This window comes from Apteryx rowi, unplaced genomic scaffold (genome assembly GCF_003343035.1).
Source record: "Apteryx rowi isolate R43461 unplaced genomic scaffold, aptRow1 scaffold_305, whole genome shotgun sequence".
Taxonomy (NCBI): domain Eukaryota; kingdom Metazoa; phylum Chordata; class Aves; order Apterygiformes; family Apterygidae; genus Apteryx; species Apteryx rowi.
In genome coordinates, this window is record NW_020449475.1 from 916,075 (window position 1) to 936,311 (window position 20,237).

The 20,237-nt window shown below is 39.0% G+C and overlaps 1 protein-coding gene across 1 annotated transcript in view; it reads right to left on the bottom strand.

The window, feature by feature from the left end:
* Positions 1-10,986: 10,986 nt before the first annotated feature.
* Positions 10,987-20,237, bottom strand: part of PTPRK (protein tyrosine phosphatase, receptor type K) — a 176,288-nt gene continuing 167,037 nt past the window's right edge. Inside the window, exons 25-29 of the mRNA XM_026070146.1 lie at positions 17,233-17,364; positions 16,876-17,001; positions 15,238-15,401; positions 13,789-13,924; positions 10,987-11,297 (exon numbers count right to left, since the gene is read on the bottom strand). Of these exons, the coding sequence (XP_025925931.1) occupies positions 11,244-11,297; positions 13,789-13,924; positions 15,238-15,401; positions 16,876-17,001; positions 17,233-17,364 (612 nt within the window). The 3' untranslated portion in view covers positions 10,987-11,243. The remainder of the gene's footprint in view (positions 11,298-13,788; positions 13,925-15,237; positions 15,402-16,875; positions 17,002-17,232; positions 17,365-20,237) is intronic.

The window sequence follows — 20,237 nt, forward strand, 5'->3', positions numbered from 1 at the left end:
TTGGGTTTTTTTTGGAAATACACCAGGGAGCTGAACATAAATGAAGGGATTTGAAAAAGTCTAAGTTGTGGAAAACTAAGTTCTGAAATAAAGAACAGCTAAAGGCTCATTTTATGGGAACAGGCAGCAAACTCACCGCCTGGCACCCACAAGAATTTCAGCCAGTGCAGAGAGCAGGGAGCCAAGGGAGTTCTCAGTCTGTTCTCATTAGGCCTGATTCGGAGGGGGGAGTGGCGAGACATGTCTGCGTTTTGGCACAAGCACAGATACAACTAATGCTCTATTTTGTTGTTTGTGTCATACGCTTATTTTTCCTTTCCAGTTATAAAGTTATCTGGTTTCAGGTAAGGGTCCCAATGCAATTAGATTTTACTTTTGGGAAGAATGCAAAATCAGGTAAATTTGGTCATGCAAAAATCTGGGACTATCATAAGCAAAGTATCTTTGCCTTGAGGCAATCAAAGAGAAGCACCCACATGCTGCTCTTCTCTTCCCACCCCACTTCTCCCTGCTCAAGAGCAGAGTATTGTCTACAAGTGGGGTTGTCACCAAAGATCACTCTAAGGTCCTCATTGGCAGCATACGTGCCATCTTCTGCCTCACACAACAGAGAAGCACAGTACTTTTAATGGCTAATAGTTGGCAAAAGACACCCTTTTGCAATGCTACACTCTATGCCATTTTTATGGTAAACTACTAGAAATAAGAAGTTCACTAACAGCATGCAGGACACTTCCCACCAGGAGAGGTTTAGCTTTCAGAGACTAATTTGGGAAGAGAAGAAGTGCTGGAACACAAACGTATTTTATAATCAAATTGGCCAATGAGCCTGTCTTCTCAACTGTGGAGGAGGAAGAAGCACAGGGTCTCTTTCTCAAGAACAACCTATAAAAAGACTGCAAAAAACATCTTTTTCTTGAAGAATCCATGGGTAGCATTTGCTCTAACTTCTCTGGTGTGTGTTTTAACCCTTTCCTATTAAGATACTTAATCCAGAAGCTTCACCATCTCACCATCTCTCTTGTCTGCCCTTCCAATGTTTAATAAATCTCATTACAGTTCACATGTATCAGTAAGTTACTGAGTAGCTTATACTGCATCCATTTCTTTTCATAGATAATCTTGCAATATGGAACATATTCTGAGATCCAACCAAGGCCCTTTCCCCTCATCCTTCTCTACAGACTTAATTTAAATTATCTGAGATTTCAAACAGTCTGTAAGGAAACATCCTGGGGCTCTCACTTCAGAGTTTAAGTTTTTCTGCCAGCATTTCCTATCATTTTCAGTTCGTTGCATCCACATTTATTTGACATCCAAGAGCATTTGTGACCCTTGGGCATCTCCTTCAATGTGTTTGTAGCAAATGTTCTCATGGGTGAAGTACACAGTGCAGCAGTTGGACACTTCCTACTGCTCCTCCCTATGCTGTTTCAGAGGCCCCAAGCTGGCAGGTGCTGAGAGCCCATGGGGCTGCACAGCACCCTTGGCTCCTCACACCTGCTATGGGTGTTCTGGTGCTGAACACCCTGTGAGATCTAATGAACAGCCAGCACGAATAGCTAGACACATCTTGAACAATGACAGTCGGCAGCTCCCTTCATATCTCTTTGAGGAATGCATTTGTAAGTGTTCTTGTAGAATTATGTCAACATATTAATTCAAACAGACTTCCTATGGCTAGAGGATAACATTTGAAATTTGGAAAGCCATCACTTACACCAAAGTCCACTTTTACAAATAACGTATTTTGCTTGTTTCTTTTTCTGTATTCTGCTCTCTGCTCACCTATAAAACCCACCAACACACTGTAGCTGAAGACACGCTTGACAAGGAAAATTTAAGTACATCGTATAAAAGAGGGCACTTTAAAAGGAAAAAAAATCTTTAAAAAAAGAAACGTAATCCAAAAACTGAAAATCTTAATAGAAGAGAGTACAAAAAAAATCAAAGCAAGCAGAGTTACAGCAGAAACAGCCCGAAGGTTGAAAAAAAAAATGAAGAAAATTTGCTGGTTCCTTTTATAACATGCAGTTGAGGATGCTGTCAACTTCTTAAAACTAGCAGATAACCAGAACCCCTTGCTCATCCAGGTCTGCCCTATGATCTGCCCCCACCAGTATGCTGCACCCTGTGGTCTTCCTCCTCCAGGGGACAATGCTGTCTGCACCATGGTTCTCTCCTTGCTTGGACAGTAGTGAAAAGAGCAATCATCTCAAGAGATGCCTGCAGCAAGGCTGGCCCTCCCCTCAGTTTGGACAGTTACGGCCTTCCCAGCACACCACATTTCTGAAGCCTGTCCTCCGGGCCAGGTGTTTAACCCCACGTCATGGCAGAGACAAGAGCACACCTTCCCACTCCCACACAGACACCTGCTAGCGTAACATAACTGGAAGCGAGGTGCATGGAAATTGATTTTTGCCACATCTCCCTTCACTCATTAATGTTTAAGTTGTATTTTAAAATAACTTTACTGTAGCACAGCATATACAGCAACCGCTATGAGAGAAATGCCAGTTTTACTTGTGTTCTGTTTACCTAAACCCCAGATATTTCTACTTCCCTTCCCTTTGCCTAGGATCTTCTACTGAGTTAACAAAACCCTCCCATACGTTTTTGTGTTAATCTTTTTCTTCTAATCAAAAACACCTAAACACAACACTAACCAAACCTTTTCCTGTGCTGTAAGCCCACAGACCTGTTAAGATTTGGAAAGGAACAGGCTTTTCCACCTCCTCCCCACTGAGAGGAGCAATCAAAGGGACAGAAGAGCAGCTGCAGTTGCTCCCCTTTGTAATTAATTTATTGTCACCCTGATTAACACCACTATCAGACTTTAAATGACAAACAGCAAGGCGCCTGCTTTCAGAGATGCCAAGCCATCTTGGCTAATGTCAGATCAGAGCATGGGATGTGTTGTGTCCAGATATTAGAAATGTGAAATCTTTTCTGCTAAAATGTTGAAATTCATTGTGGAGGTACTACTATGTCCCATCCTTGCCTGTTTCACTTTGGCCTGGGCTAAGACACAGAATCTGCAGAAARAGTAGGAGAGCAAAGACATACAAAGATCACTGTAAAGTCTAAACTGAAAAGCATGCAATCTTGAAAATGGAAGAATATCTGCCCTCCTTAAATATTTGTGTAGCCTTTGGCAATTCCAGAATAGATATCTCACCAGAAAACTGGAAGCAAAAGCATCGCATCATGATACCGTGATAAAATGAGTTTTTGCATGACCAAACAGCTGTGTTGCTTAAAGCCTTAAAAGTGAAGGTATGCAAAACATAGGCATGTGCGTAGGCATGTGTGTGAGGAGTGCCCCCACCCCAAGCCTCTCAAATAACACAGACCCTTTATGATTTTCCCAAAATATTAAATGGATGTTGAAGCTATTTATGTTATCAAATTGGCTTGTGTTTTCAAGACACTCAAAATTCTTCATCTTTGAAATCTTCCTTTACAGTGGCTCCCCTGAGACTGCAGTCAAGCAGCTGTCTTGCAGAAATCTCTCCCCAAATGCTGCCCCTCTCATCACCCCCAGGCTCTAGTTTTGCCTTTCTCTATATAAATTTTCTTTTTCTAAGAAAAGATGAACAAAATCAAACCACAATTACATTAAAAAACAATCATTGGAAACAGGCCTGTGAAGCAACATTTGAGTCTGGATCAACACTGGGGTAGGGACCGGGATCATGCCTGTGAAATCATGCTTGAGTTATAACTTACTGCCACATTTACTTGTACTTTTCATCTGTTGCTTGTTCTCAAAACTAAGATAAGGAATATCTGAATGATCACGTTCAGCCTCACCACAATGTTGTTCTACCTTCTTGATCAGAGGTGACAAACACAGTATCACAAAAAAAGCACCTTGTGGGCATCAAGGCAATTAACTGCCAAATCCAAAAATTATGTGGAAATCTCCAGTAATAAATTGAGGTATGTGAGCTGATCCTCAAGTCTCTTGCATCTGATAAATCTGTTTTGGGGGGAGCTTTTTTTCTTTCATGATACCTACTCTGATCTCTCCTTTATTGAAGGAGCTGCTCACATAAACCACCCATTTCTTCCCTTGATATTATCCTTTGCTCAGTATCTTTCATCTTCAGTGGCCTAAACCATCTGTTCAGCCTTGCCTGACCATAGGCTCAACACACACCCAATATCTGGGACTTTTTCACCAACTGAGGAACTCAGGACTTTTTCTTTTTCTTTTTTTCTTTCTTTCTTTCTTTCAACTCACATCTGCCACATACTTCACAGATGTATTGCTTTTGGGAAAACCCCATTTGGTCTAAATTTTGGATACTCTCCATCCCGCCCATGCTTACATTCAATACCAGTACCTTCTCGTGCTGTTATCCAAGTAACCAGAGAACAGGTGATGGTTCCTATAATCATACTGGTCCCTATCAATTCACTGGCTATTTTATTCTCTTTCTCCTGCACAAAGCTTATAAATCTCCCTGTGCAAAAGCACAAGATCTATTCCCTAGGCCTCTGCCCATTCCAGTTCCTCCCTGAATGCACTATAGCATCTATCATCTCTGCATGCTACCTTTAATCCACACAAACAGTTTACTTGTATTTGAAACAGAGGGTGCTACAGACTCTGAGTCTGACTACTTAAAGCACTGTCATTATAGAAAGGGTCTGTATTAAGCAAGGCTATTATTTGAAGTAAACAGGTACCTGAAAGGAAGGCACAGTAAAGTAGAAACAAAGCCAGCACTACCTTTTTTTTTTTAAGAAAATTTTAAAAGCCTTTGCCACAGACAAAACCACACAGTTATTTTCTCACAGCTGTAATTACAGCTCACTGTCACACTAGCTGAACCAGCTCATCTTGCTGGAAGAGAAATATTAAATGAACCTATGCTATGCCTTTTACACTCCATTCTTATCCCTGAAGTTGTCTGACCTGTGAGGACTGTTCAAACACTGCCGTATTTCTTAAGGCCAGGTAAGCTGGAAACCCTGATCATTTCAGAAGATGAAACTCAATAGCAACCTATTTAACAGTTTAAACTGCATCAACTGACACTTCAATAATACGATTTTGTGCAACTGAAAAAGTTGTAGCAGTACCACTGCTTCCTAAATCTATGATTTTTGCCTATCTCACAGTGAAAACACACACACACACACACCCTTTCAGCAGGCAGTTTTAAGCATAACAACTTTTTCAGTAAACCAAGGTAATTTTGTGTTGCTAATCTGTATCATAAACAAGTTTCATAATAACTTTATCCTGAAACTGGGGAAAAAGGCTACAACACCAGATCCCATGCTAAAGATAACCCCTCAGGACCCACAGTCTGGAGCGGCTCTTGTGCCCACCCATGGACTTAGCAATTGGATCATACATATTAACGAAATCTGACTAGTGAGACTTACGTCCTTGACCTCAAATGAACTGGGATTTCACCTATTGGGACTTAAATCCTAACACACAACCTTTAACACCACAAATGTCTTTCAAAACTTTGCTTAACCTTTCCATAGTTCGGGGGGAAAAACAAAACAAAAAATAACTTTGGTTACCTCCAGAGAGAAATGCTAGAGATACTGTAATCTCTAGTTTCAAGTTTGCCATCGTAGTATAAAAAGACAATAACTTTCTTCAAAATTTTAGGACTCAGCAAAATACCATGTCATTTTAGTTACTATTCTACAAATGATTAGGTACACAAAAGAAAGACAAAAGTTTTCCAATGTAAAATGGAAGAGTTCACACTGTTTTGCACCTGGCAGAAAAATATGCTCGTACTCTTACAATCTGGAGGTACTGTGTTTTTCCAGATGCCATTTTGTGCTTACTACCAAAAAGCTCCTTGATAGTCCAAAGCTTGCAAAAATACATGTTTTGGTTCAGTGCTGCTTCATCCAAAAGAGGGGTTTTACTGCTGCTTTTTTTAATATGGTCTTCATTTTTTCTGCTTACTTAGTGGGGAGGTGAGAAATCTCTCAGCATATGGGTATTTTATTTATCTTGATATAATTTGTAAAGTCAGGACTATTTTTGGACCCAGATGGAAGCTAGAAGGGGTTACAAAAGACTACTGAAATCAAGCTTTTGTATCTCAATGAGGCACAAAAAACATATGTTCTTTGTTGGCCAAGACATAGTTAATAAACTTTATTATTAGGTAAGCATCCTGTTGTGCCTGTCATCATACCTGTCAGCCTCTGCATAAATTAGGAATCCAAACCCAACAGCAGGGAAATAATGCGTTTCTGTGAAAAGCGGGGCAAAATAATATTTATGCCAGTCAACAACCACCATTGCACATTGTTCTTTCAGTCAAACTTAAAGAGAAAAACATCCAGCCAGTTTAAAATAATCTAGAAACACCTCTTCTATATTGTCATTATCCCAGATTTTGTTTAAACAGGATCCTTATTATTTAAATTAAAAAAATAACAAAGGCAAAGTTTTGCTGCATTTAGTTGAAGGGAAAGTTTATGGGACTAAATCTATGCATATTCTGAAAATCACATCCTCAATGTACAGAAGCTGTTATTAACAGATTATTTAACTCAAGAGGGTAAAGACATAACTGAATATTCACAGATATCGTTGACTATCCCAGATCTGCAAAGGCTACAAGACCTTTGCTTATTTAACAAAGGAAGAGCACTAGCAATAAACCACCACAAAGGTTCCTTTGTGAGATTAGGATCACTTAACTCAATTCAGACCTCTACGTGACACAGGAAAGTACAGCAGAAAATGAGTTACTTTTCAGAACAGAGCAGGGCACTGTAAAAGCAGCTTTTACATTTATTTCAAGACCTCAGGGTTTCTTCTGACACAGCAGCAGGATGAAGCTTAAAAAAGGCCCTTTATGTAGTCATTTATCAGTCCAGGTGTCCTGGCCATGCAATGATTCTGCAACAATTTCTCTCAGACTGCCCCTTTCTTGTCATTTAACATTTCAATTCACTTTGGAGGCTCAGTGACACAGCACTTGCCTACTGTTGTTTCCTCACTTCACTTTTTTAGAACTTACATTTTGGAAATTGTTAACCTATTTGAAATAGCACATAAATAAACTCCTGCAGTAGCTTTTACTTTCATGTTTCACTAAGCAATATTGTGTTTCTTAATGTAGTACCTTGGGCAAGGTGAAGACATACCATAAGCTACATATTTCTTTTATCTATCTGACTGACTTCCTAAATGCAATAAATCCCATTAACTGCTTGCATACACTAAGGGATACTAAGCTTCAAGCTTATGCCTGTGACAGCTTTCCAGGAAGGTGAAGCCTCTTTCAATACCATCATTTCTTGATGACAGCATTTACCCAGAAAGTAGGAAATGTAAATTCTAGGACCTCATCAACCAGCCAAGGTGTGATCCTTCAGCTCCTGGAGAAGAGTTCAAAAACTGGGTCTCTTCACACCTTCTTCTGCTGGAGCTGCGTCACTATGAACATGGGAAGGCAAATTCACAGAGCTAAAGAAAAAAAGAAAGCCTCTCTCTTCCTTCATACAGGGTGCTGATAATTAGTAGCTCTTGTTTTAGGGAACCTTCACTCTTTAAGACAGGGGTATCACTCAGTTTTAGGCACTTCCAAGGACTTAGGTGCTTCAGGCCTGATATGGTCCTTCAGTGTTGGATCCTAAAATATGCCTATTTAAGGAGTATCCAGATAGTTTGAACACATCCTTCAGTTACCTCTTTGGTTACAGTTTGATAGGAAAGTGCCCAAAGCCATCAAGCAGCATTCAAAATTTCTTTCACTAGTGGCTACAGAGACTAGGACACTGGAATCATCACTTCTCAGTTTTAGAGCAAAGAATAACTTCTCTCACAGAACAATCACATTCTGGGTAATCTTTCACACTCTCTTGGTTCCTCTTTCATTATGTGACATTAAATCAGTTTCAACTTCACTCGTTTCAAATTTGAATCCTCACACACTCCTCCATGGATGATGTCCTTACCGGCTCTTCTTTGTATTCTGACTTGATGCCCATTTGCTCATCCTGTATGAACCACTTACATTGGTCCTGTCTTCATTTCACGCAGCTGAGGAAAGCAGAATGCAGGAAACTTGCAGCTTGTAGCCACATGGCCATGTCTGTACTAATATTTCAACAAGGATGGTAGAAAGATTTTGAGGAGTCTTGAAATCCATGGATTGCTCTAGGGCAGCAGCTGCTGGCAGGTTGTGATACTGGCGCTGGTGGCTTTTCACTGCCCCAAGGAGTAAAACATTTCCTTCTTCAAGGGCCCAAGGGAGGGAACCCTTCTCTCCCTCCACTGCACACACTGTTTGTGGGAAATGCCTCTTCTACCTACCAGGCAGATTTGCACAGTCTCCCCACCTCTTGTTCTTGTGTCTTGCACAGGCACAAGAAAAGGATACTGCAGCAGCATCTATCCTGGGGAACAGAGCTGATGCTCCCAGAAAACAAAGCTGACATTTGCTGCCACTGCACAGGATAAAAGAGGGAAAAGAGCTGGCATAATGAAAGCAGCCTGCCTCTTTCTGAATTTGTTCTAAGTAGCTGCTTTTAATATTATGTTCTGTCTAAAGGACACCAAGACATACAATTACTGTAGGTGGATATTTCTGAGGTGCTTCTCACGCACCACAGTCCATTCCCTCCCCATATTTTTCCCAGGCCTTACGAAGAGGAATTTCCCACAAGTTTTTCAACCATTAGCTACTGCAAAGCTCATTCAGTTGCCAGGATCAGCTTGAATTACAGAAACTATGTGACTGTCAAAATACCTGAATAACTTTTGGACAGAGTTCCTGTGCAGGCACAGTATCCTTTCTGTTCTGGTATGCTGTGATGCCAAGGTCGGTGCTGGCATTTGTACCATTTGTGCTCAATGCACAAGGGAAGTCGGACCCAAAGACCTTACCGAGCACTGTGAACTTCTGGTGTGGATGGACCCCACCATTCCCAACATAAGAGCTGTCCTTGAAAATAACTATTCATTCAGCCGAATGATAATGCCACATTTCTGATCAGGAAAGAAATAATTTAAAAAAATTGTTCTGGTCAGTACAGAATTCTGGCTTTGGCATTCCACAGTCTTAAGAGCTATTCATCTCATGTAACTGTTGAAAAATTAGACAAAACTTTTAGACTAGTGTAATCTTTTCAACACCCTTTACGGTCAATGGAGGAAGGCTCTTTCAGAGCCCAATTCATCTAAATCCAGACAGATGCCTAACAGGTGGGATGAATCAGTCCATGGAGGTGCTGCTTTGCCTCCACTGATTTTGGAGAGAAGACAGCTAGCTTTAGATGATATATACAGTATTTCAACAGCCAAAGTTAGCTGAATGCCACTTGAAGTTCCATGACCTCATAAAGAAAGATGGGAGATGTTGCAATTCTATTGCAGGCAACTTATAATTCCCTTTCCTTGAGTATTAAGAAGACAGATCTAGTAAACTTTTTCAAATATGACTTGTTTACCTTGCTTTGGATAAGAAAAGAATCTGTGCTGGGTTTTTTGTTTTTTTTTTTGGGGGGGGTAGATCTGGAAGAGGTGGATCTGTGTACAATATTGATGGGGGCATTGAAAAAATCTGAAAAGAAGTAATTGTATAAATATTTCTCAGTCATTTACATTATTGAATGGGTCCATGTGTTGGAGTAAAGAAAGAAACTTTATGTTTGGTTTTTGTTTTCATGCAGATGAATTGGATTCTTTCCAAATACTCTTTGAAATACTGAAGTGAAAAACAGTATGATTTCCTTCTGAGATCTTCCTTATCCAAATACGTAGCTCTTCCAAGACAAGAATGACTCCTTATCAATGACAATAAGTAAGAAGTTATCAAAATAGGAAATGATATAAAATAATCTTTAAATAAAAGTTTAATTCACTCTTACTTTACATAATATTTATAAGCACCATATTATTTTACTGTCATTTCTAAAAAAGACCAACAAGAGACTGGAATGATTTTAGTTGGCAAAATATATGAAAACTTGTGAACAAATGGATACAAGCTAAGCAAAAGCACAGTAATATTTTGTACACCATCACCATAATCAGAATCTGGCATTATTTTATTCAAATTTTGCTTTCTCAGAAGCAGAGCTTACATGTTTGTAAACATCAAAATAAACATTGCTTAATTTTACAGTTTGCTAAACAAATACTTTTTACCCTGAAGGGCATACCTAGTGCTATCTTGTTGTCTGGCAGTTGTCCTGTTGATCTGTGCTTGAATTTTTTTTTAAACAATTGGATCTCTTAAAATTATAATGGTGCTTAAAACTTACTTCCAATATTGTGCAAGTCATAGGCAAGGCCATTTTGATGTGTGTCCTTCCATTTAGAGTCTTTTGATCAGTATTTAACTAATGCAGCTGTGAAAAACTATACATTTTCAGCAAAATGTTCTGATTTTGGTCCTGTAGTTAAAGACCTTCTATAAGTGAGTTATTTACATGGATTTGAATCACAAGCATGTACACAACAAAACCACTATACCAATGTTTCTTGGTCTATGCATAAAAAGTATGTCTTCTACTTACACTAAAACATACAAAAAATAAACTACAAAAATTGTTTACACTTGATTTCAGCAAAAAAAGCTTTCTTCGAGAAAAATGATTCTTCTTTTTCCAGCCATCAAAAAAGGAATGCAAGTAAACAATAAATACATGTGCTTTCTCCATATAGACATATTTACACTTGAGTCTTTGGCTTATGTTTAAGTTTCTTTATAAAGATCTTTATGTGATCCAGCCATCATTGCACATTAAAACAAAATAAGCCAGTTTTTTTACTATATATAATATATATATATGCAACACTTGAAACGTATAAAGAATGAACCTTACTATCAATCTGCACTGTTATTTTACTTTAACAATGTATCAAAGGAAAAAGAAAGAAAATTAATACCATATAGGAAATATTGATACATGCAACAGATGGTCGCTCTATCGTAATTGAGAGACGGCTGCATATACAAACACTGAAAAGTCCTAATTTGCGCAAATCTCTTCTGACTCTGTTTTTCATTAAACAGTATTTATGTGGCACTAAATGTTGATACTGTATACAGGCATAGAAACAGATTGAGTTCTTTTATTAAGATACACAACTTCATATGAAAAATACTTTGCATTTAAAATTTAAAATCCCCCTCCCCCCTCTTCCCCTAAAATCTTTCTTCACAGGATCAAGAACTGTTGTCAAAACAGCTTATTGAGATTCATATATTTGGTGAACGTCATCACATCCATTCTAACTAAGAAGATTCCAGGTACTCCAGTGCAACATCGTAGCAGAAACGATACTGCTCCTTTAAGGGGAAAAAGAAAAAAAAACAAAAACAGAAAAAAATTAAATCACAATTCTAAAACATTAAAGAGCAGTGATATCTACAAACAAGAATACTGTTTGTTAACTACTGTGCTATTTCATCTTCAAGCCTGACATACTTGTTTTTTTTTATTTTTTCTATTACACAAGCGTATTACTAGTTCTGATTTAAAAACTCAGCCTAACCAATAAAGCATAAAGAAAAACTGACCATGAAATGCAATGATTTCCTTCCCTGATTTTTTCAGCCTCTGAGCTAGTTATCAAACACAAGAAATTCTTGTTATTGGTCAGAGCATGCTTGCAGTGAAGAACCTCAAGCCTAATTTATGTTTCAGTTAGCTGATATTTAGTAGCTAACACTAGTGCCTGCTGCTTGATACTAACAGCTTGGGAATAGTGAGCGATGATAGAGAGCTGCTCTGGGCCCGCAGCCCACTTTTACAGTAGTCGTAATGTAATGTCAGAGATCAGAACACACGTTTAAAAGAGGAGCTAAAGCAGTAAAGCTCCAAACCTCCTCTTGCTTAATACTTCTCCTTAACAAGACTGCTGTTTAGAGACAGTACCTGGGGACAGGGAGGGAGAAGGAGAGAGAAGGCGGCAATAAGGAGAGGAAAAACCAAGGAAATAAATTCAATCCCTACTGCCCTTACAACTAAACAAAATGAACCTGCTCTTGTGATTTATTTGTGTTTGCAAAGTAAGCCAGTGTGATCCATCAGCAGGAAGTGGTGGGGATATCTTAAAGGTTTTATTGCGCTGCTCATTTTTGTTATCTGATCATCTCGCTGAATGTAGGGCACATGACAATGTTATATTGGTTTTCCTGGTTTGTTTTCTAACTAACGACTCAACAGCTGCTGCTGTTCAAGAGTTCTGAATAAAAACCCACAGAACACAGAAACACCTAACTACGGAAATTCAGTAACTGCAGATTAAAACTACAATGGAATTCAGGACCATTTTGAAACTAAATACGAGTTTACAGATCATTTATCAGAAACATACACAATATACCTTTTCCTCTCTTTACAGCGACACAAGTAATTTTCCATGTGATCTGACCCATTTTCCTCACAGCAGTGAACTGAAATCCAGGCAGCAATTCAATATACTGTGTCTCAGACGTCTACAGCACAGCAGAGTGTAAAGTATTTGCAGCAAAACCAGCAATAACTAGACTGATACTACTGCTGCTACAGGATGCTCTACCTGATAATATTTTAACTATCTTTTTAATTTATCTGGTGCCAGTGGATGGAAATGATAAACAATAATTAAGCAAACCATGCCACAGAATCTACTTGATCCTTAGCAAATGCTCACACCTGGAAAAAGGGCAGTATGTGAAAAGGCAGCTACAGCCACTTTGCTCACTATGCAAGTTCACAATTTTCACTATGCATAAACTGCAAAACATTTTTAATTTCAGTTGGCATCTCTGAATTTTATGCTGCAGGCAGCCATCTGGCTGAAAAGTGACACTGGCTGCTGGCAATGTGAGAGTCAAATGGCAGAAACACCTAAACACCGTCTAACCTGCTTTCACATTCAGCTATCAGAAGGAAAAAAATCCACTCAGGAGACTAATGATTTTTCCACAACATTTCCGCAACATTCAGTTTTGGTGACTGAAGTGATCACATGGATAGATACACACTCATACTGTAGGTATAAAGATTCATCAGAAGGTGATTTCGAGTTCTGGTAGTGTATGTAAAAATATTTCATTTAGTCTCATTGCCTTGCTAATTCAGGTTTATATTGCTTATATATTAATCTCCAACATACTAAACACAATGTCTTTGATTTTAAAGTTCTGAGGTATTATTTCTACTACTAGGAATCTGAGTAATAGCTTCCAAAACAGCAGCTGTTATTAAGAAGTAAAATATTTGCATCTCCAGCTACTGATCTGGACTTTACAATTTATTCCTATCAAGAAGGGTAAGGCTTTGTAAAATTTCAAGATGGTTTGCGTGAGCAGAACACGCTGCAACTTCGCTTCAAATACACCAGATTATTTTGAGAGACTAAAGTGCGTTCTGTTAACTTGGAACGTTTTCTGTGAAAAGTGCTGAACCACTACAAGAAATGTTTAGCCTAGCCTCTTACGATACTAACTAGTGTGTACATATAATAAATTTCCACAACAGGATATAACATTTGCCAACATTATGCTCACGGTAAGAATTATAACCAGCTTATATAACCAGTATATACTACAATAGGAGGCCAAAACCCCAAGAAACAGGTCCCTTTCTTGTTTCAACTGAAGTCCAACATAGGTTGTGCAGTTTGTGAACACAGGACCCGGTGTGTAGCTCACACAACAGCCCAAAGAACGAGTGCCACAAGTGCCTGAAGCACAGGCAGGAGCACTCCCAAAGGAGCCACCGCTGGCCACTGAGCTTGTTAGTCCTCTGGCTGCCCGGCTCTCTGCATTAACCTCAGCAGGCCACACTTACCGGAGTTTCGACCATGTTGGGCTTGCTGTTCCGCAAAGTCTTCACAGCATGGAAAACATCAACCACGTTCTGTCTTTTTACCATTTCAACCACAATGCCTATGGCACAGAACATCCCGCTCCGGCCACCACCGTTTCTATGCATATGGAAAATAGCCAATTAAATATCACGACTGTATAAAAGAGCACCTGATATATATATATCAGTTCTTTCATTTTGTAAGCACAAGTGACTCATGACTTCCAGAAGACCAGTCTTCAGCTATCTCCTTGAAGCTCCAGTGGGTTTGGACTGAGACATTTGCTATTTCTGACCTTGCGCTCAACAACTTATTTTGAATTCTGCTCTTAAGAGTCCACTATGCCACCCAGCTATGCTATAACCTAGTTTACGTACGCATTCAAAATTAAAACCCAAGTTCAACAGCAAGTACAACATTTTCCATTTAATTCTAGAAGAAGACTCATTTAAATCACCCTCAGGTAGGAGGATTATGAAGCCAGACTAACGCTGGACATCACTGACTTGATATCTTGTTGACCTCTGGGAAAACTTCCAAACTATTTTCATCTTCATTTCAAAGAAATTAGGATAGGCACTTTTTCTTGTTAAGTTTAAATTAGCCGGATGGTCCCATGGATACTGTGGAAGGGTGGGAGGAAAGAGTTCCCAAATATTATTGCAGTCACAAGGTAATTCTGAGCATTTAAATAGAAACCTTTTTTAAAGGAAGGAGAAATGCATAATTCAATTTCTAAGTTTTAAACTTTATATTTAAATAGGGTAGGAAAGAGACTGGTCATTCTCTGTTCAGGAAGGAAAAGATACTGTCTTTTCAACCCCCAAGCCAGCTTTTTAGATGAAATTTTGCTGGTAATGCGTTTAATGAACTGAGTACTTCCTCCCCATCTTTTTAAATATCAGACTAAATTAGCAGCAACTGGTCATTTACCAACAATATTTTAGGATCACTTACTACATTACAGAACATTTGTCTGATTTCACATAGCCATAGATTTCAGTCTAAAAAAACTCAAAATATGGTAGCCTTTTAGGAAAAAATGCAATAGAAGATATGCAAGAAGTACATGAAAAATAATCAGTTGGCACTCAGCATTAAAGACCTGCAAAAAAATCAAATTGTACAGAAGAAATCAATCTGTACACATTTTGTACCTGAGAAACATGCTATTATATATAGAAGGAAACAATACACATTATCACTGCAGTATCATATCCACAATACTCCTTCCCATGGTACCTTGACCTTACATAGACAAACCTGAAAGTTGGCCAAAGGCTGATCTACAGTACCAAAGGTACTTTTTTAAGAAACAAGGACATACGCAAAAGAATGTAGCTATTAGAATACTGCTGGAGCTTAAAATAAGAACTAATGTATAAGCATTAGTTTGAGGAGCAGCAACTGACTTTGCCAGAACTACTCACAGGCAATGGATGATGGTCCGGCCCTCCCCCTCTTCACATTCCTCTTGCCATTTTTCAACTTGGAGAATTAGCTTCAAGAAGGATCTCTTGGAAGGTGGTACATCTCTATGAGAAGCCCATCCCAAATACTGGAATTGCTGGACCATCAGATAGCCCTCTTGTGGCTGAGGGAAAGCAAAGGGCTTTAGGTCAATATAGTATCTTTACAGGTAGGTTTAGGAAAAAAAATAGAAGATCAACTTGAAACCTAAGTGTTTACATTACGGACAGATTTCAACATGTATATATTGTATGGCAGGCTCTCTGTGAATTCATATGACTCGGACTCAAGGAGCAGAATTAAAGATTAAAAAGAAAAGTAACTACATTGAAACAACATCACAGTTTATCAATCACTAATGCAACTCATTCTGACTTCCTGTAAATGGACAAATTCCCTCGGTTCTGTGTATTCACCCTTAGCATCAATAATCTATTAAAAACATCATTGTTAAATTCTGGAAAAAGTGAACGTAAGAAGTGAATCAAAAAGAAATTAGGAAATCTCAACACATAACAGAAAAAGTGTTATGGCATAATATTTACCACTGCACCTACACCTTAACCTCCTGTAGTTTCTAAATAGAGTATGAAGAGCTGAAAAGATTTTTCTTAACTTTGAACATAAACAACAGGTTTGGATAAAAGACTGGCTGCATGCAAACTGACCTCTGGTTTTCGAAAAATCAAAATATGACCAAAAGAAAAAAAAGCTTATAAACACAGCAGTCTCTGCTTTCCCCAGGGCTACCTTTCAACATTAATGAAAGTTAAAAGTATACCAAAAGTCACAACTGGTGGTCTGCAAGTTCAGTATTAAATGAAAGATATAAGTAGCAAGGGTAATTTAACCAGATTGCTGGTTAACTGTACAGATTGTGCCACACACAACTATAACTCTTTAACTGTTGGCAACATAAATAAGTGATTTACAGAGGTGGTCTGGAGAAGGTGACACTGTCTACCAAACAGGGTTTGAGAAGGTGCTGAGACAGTGTGAAGCAATATAAGCCAGCAAAAGACACAGGGTGCAATGTGTGAAAGAACTACAAAGTATGCAAGACTGGCATTGTTACTGAAGCTGAGGAAAAGATGGTAAATGTAGGCTGAGGCAAAGCGATGCAGAAGCCTTTAGAGCTAGACGAACTTTCAGTTTTTTCACACTCTACTTTGTAAAGTGTCACAGTCTTCTAAGCTGTGGTTCTTGCACCTTAAAACGAAGAAGGTACTGGTTATAAAAGCACCATAAGTCCTTCATTTCCTGATTCATCACACAGAATGTCTTATGAAAGCTATGAATTAAATACCAGTCATTATATGTTCATTACATGGATTTTTCTTTCACTGCACAGAGAGCAAACTTAGAATACTTCTCATACATCTTGTAGCCATCAGAGAGCATTACAGAACAGCAGTCATTCACTTTAACGATCTCTTTGCTTACTATGTAGCTGAAGAAAAGTACTAGAAGTCAGTATTAGATATCGATGCTTGACTCTTTTCTGATTAATGTCTGAAGAACATTATCATTTAAAAGTAAAAACCATAACAGCCTAGAAAGCATTAAAAACAGTTAAATATTGTTATGATAATGCTTACTCTTGTTAGATTGCATATCCTGAAAATTCGGTTTACTACATCGCAATCCATGGAACAAGACATGCACTCCACTTGAATGGGGCCGTACCTCAGCATTCCCTCCTCAGGCCAGTACTGTGGGCAGCCCTGCGCCAGAGCAAAATGGGCATAATTAAAAGCTAAGTTACAACTTCAGCACTGTCTTATTCCACTGCAGACACCACACCTTACTGAGCACCTAATGTTAATTAGTCTCTGTAAAGCAGAGCAACAGAGTAACTGTAAAGTAACTGTGCTGCTCTACGCTTCGAYTGGGTAGAGGGTCCAGAGTGATTAATGAATACCACAGTACATGGAAAAGTTAAACCCCAGACTAACCTGTGCTAAGTCGACTTCATTTAACATCACAAGAGAAGTACAGCCATAGTCATACACTAATCTCCAGAAATCTTTCACAGTGTTTGGTAAAGGATGCTGCGTGACAATAAAAGCTGCTGGCTGCCTGTAGCTCTGTAAAGGCAAACGATTTTATTAGCACTAGTAGAGGAAGTATTTCATAACTTCCATACAAACTCTGCAACAGAAATAACATATAAATAGAACAAAGCTGTGACATCAAATACACCAGATATCATCAAAGCTGCTGTTAAAAATACATTGTCGTCTCAAGCGAGAACAAAGAGGTTGCTCTGCTCGGGCCCGTGTTCTGCTTTGTTTTAGGCCTAAGTTCTGCTTAAATTCAGATACGCACATGGCACTGAAGAGGCTCTTCAGGCTTTGCTGAGCTGAGGCTTGGGTAATTCCGCTCTAGTCACTGTGTCAGGGAGACCAAGCAGAAAGCTTGCTCCCCGTGTTATAGCGAGGGATACAGAGGTCTGAAAAGATTAGCTCATTCACACCAGGTTGCACATGAACTCTATGACTGAACTGGGGATTAAGCTCAATCTCAAATTCTACCTGAGATTGAGTGCCACAACCACAAGATCACCACTTTTTTCTTAGGAAGTTTAAACAGTCCTTACTGTTCAGTAAAGGTTTATCTTTGACATAATATCAAGCAGACTTTCAAGAAAGCTCCCCAAAGCATTACCATCAAACAAAAAAACTTTTAATTACTCTGCTAGAAGACTCTTCACATTTTATGGTCCCTATCTGTAAGCAGTACTGTTATTTTGAAAGAAGGCTACAGGAGTAACAAAGTCAAAGAAGAATGAAGCAGTGCATTGGCTGCAAATGTACTGGGACTAGATGCCTAGCTTATGACAACTTTTACTGAATCGGACAACTGAGCATCAAGAGTACTGGGGCTAATTTCCACCAGAAAGCAGAAGTTAAATAGCTGGATGACGTGCTTAGGCAAAAGTACCATTTTTCTCTTGTGACAGCCAATTCTATTTTCTTTATGCTGCAGTATGCACAGCTGCAAATAGGGATTTCCAGCCCTATATAGGTTGGCTCAGATTAACTAATAGCAGAGGGGGTAGTCCTTGCAGCACATGAATTACTAGCAGCAAACAGAAGAGGAGAAGACAGAGGCTTTTTGCAGGCAATTTGCAACTATACACAGAAGAGTTCTTCAAAGAAGGAATACAGATATGAACTGTAAAGGAAACTGAAAGGTTAATTTGAGAAACAGAGTAATATGGTGAATATTTTTGGAGGTGAATGGGAATGTAAGCGTCCAATTTGAAGATGAAGCTGTGGGACAGCAGTATGCAATGTAGAGATGCCCCTGCTAAGTGTTTAGTACCTATGCTTGTATCTAAAGCAGCTTGGTTATTTTTTACTGATCTAAGTAGGGTAAATTAACCTAGGAGAAGGACCTGGAAGGGTAGGTAAACTAATTCTGGCATGCAAGCCCGCTTGCTTGAGGTTGAGATGAGGGATCTTCATGTGTAGAATATTGACATATCCTTGAGGAGCATAGTTTGAGGACCAGAAAGAAAAAAGATAAAACTTTTATTCACCCCTCCACTTGCTGTAAATTTTGAAGATAACAAATTAACCAATTAATGCCTTTAGGATCAGCACTTATTTGACAACAGAGTAAGGAGGACAGCAACTTTTTTCCCCTTACATTTGCTACCTTTTTGTAATGCAGGAAGCAGGTCTGGATAGTAGTGTGGGCATGCAGCTTGTGTCCTACTTCCTAGATCTGTTCAGGGAGCAAAGAGGAACAGCCACTCCAGATTCTTCCCTTATATTTTCAAGGAATAAAACGTGTGCTAGCTGATGCTTTCCTAGCCCTCCTCCCCATCACTTCTGGACCTTCCTGAGACAAGAGAATGTACTGAGGTTCAGAGAGTCGGATTTTCAAAAAGAACACACAGGATATCTGCTGTCACACTGGGAAGCAGACATCTTTATGAAGAAGATAGGGACACAGTACACTGCAGAAAAAGAAAGGTTTCAATTTCTCTTTTGCTTTGTAAATCCTCCTCTTCTCGCCCAGCTCTAGGGTCCCACTCTCTGAATAAAAGAGCATTACAAAAACAGAACAAAAAGGGTAAGAAAAAACTTCTATTACCCACAATTTTTACCCTGCATCTACAGCCTTGCTATGTTCCCTTATGGCAATGCATATGCTTAATTTTGCTGCTTCTTTTTCTTTTTAGAACTACAAGCAGTGCTGGTCCCTTTTTCTATTACTACCATTTCTGTCTTTCCGTACTTGCATCTGATTGCTCATCCATTAATATATTGCTTTTTGTTTCTCTCCCTGCCTGCCACACTCTGTTACACACTCAGCATCTTCCTGACACACAGCCTTTCAGCCTGCATTGTCTCCCTTTCTCACCAAAGTACGCTCCTCCACACAGCTGAGGTGCTTGCTCCATATCACATCCATTTCATCCAGGTGTTTAATGTAATTTTAACTGCAATTTTAAACAGTTTAGCTGCTACCAAAATTCTGCTTGCTGCTCTGTAATTCATCCATTCAGCCCCAGTGACTCTCTAATAGATTGGTCTCACACATGCTACTCCTCTATTTTCCTGGCACAATAGCTAATTGTGAGATCAGGGACTGTATTTTGCTAGCAGTTTAAATGTTTCCTAGCTCAGACAGAACCTCCAGGACTAATACCATTTAGTCCTGATGATTGCTGCTGCTAGTTTCCATTTCATTCCAGCATCTCTTCTCGACACCTCAGTTTCTGACAGTAATTCATTTTTTGAGGAAAGTGAGATACTCTGAAAATCAGGCCACTTGCTTAGGTGTTTACTGTAAACATGGCTTTAGGGGTCTAACTTTGAAAATGCTAATGGTAGACACAGGCAGAGACACATAACAGCACCTGTGTGATGAACTGTATTATTGATCAGACACCTATAAACAGGTTTACTTCCATTCTTTTCATTAATTCACCTTTTCCCCTGATGGT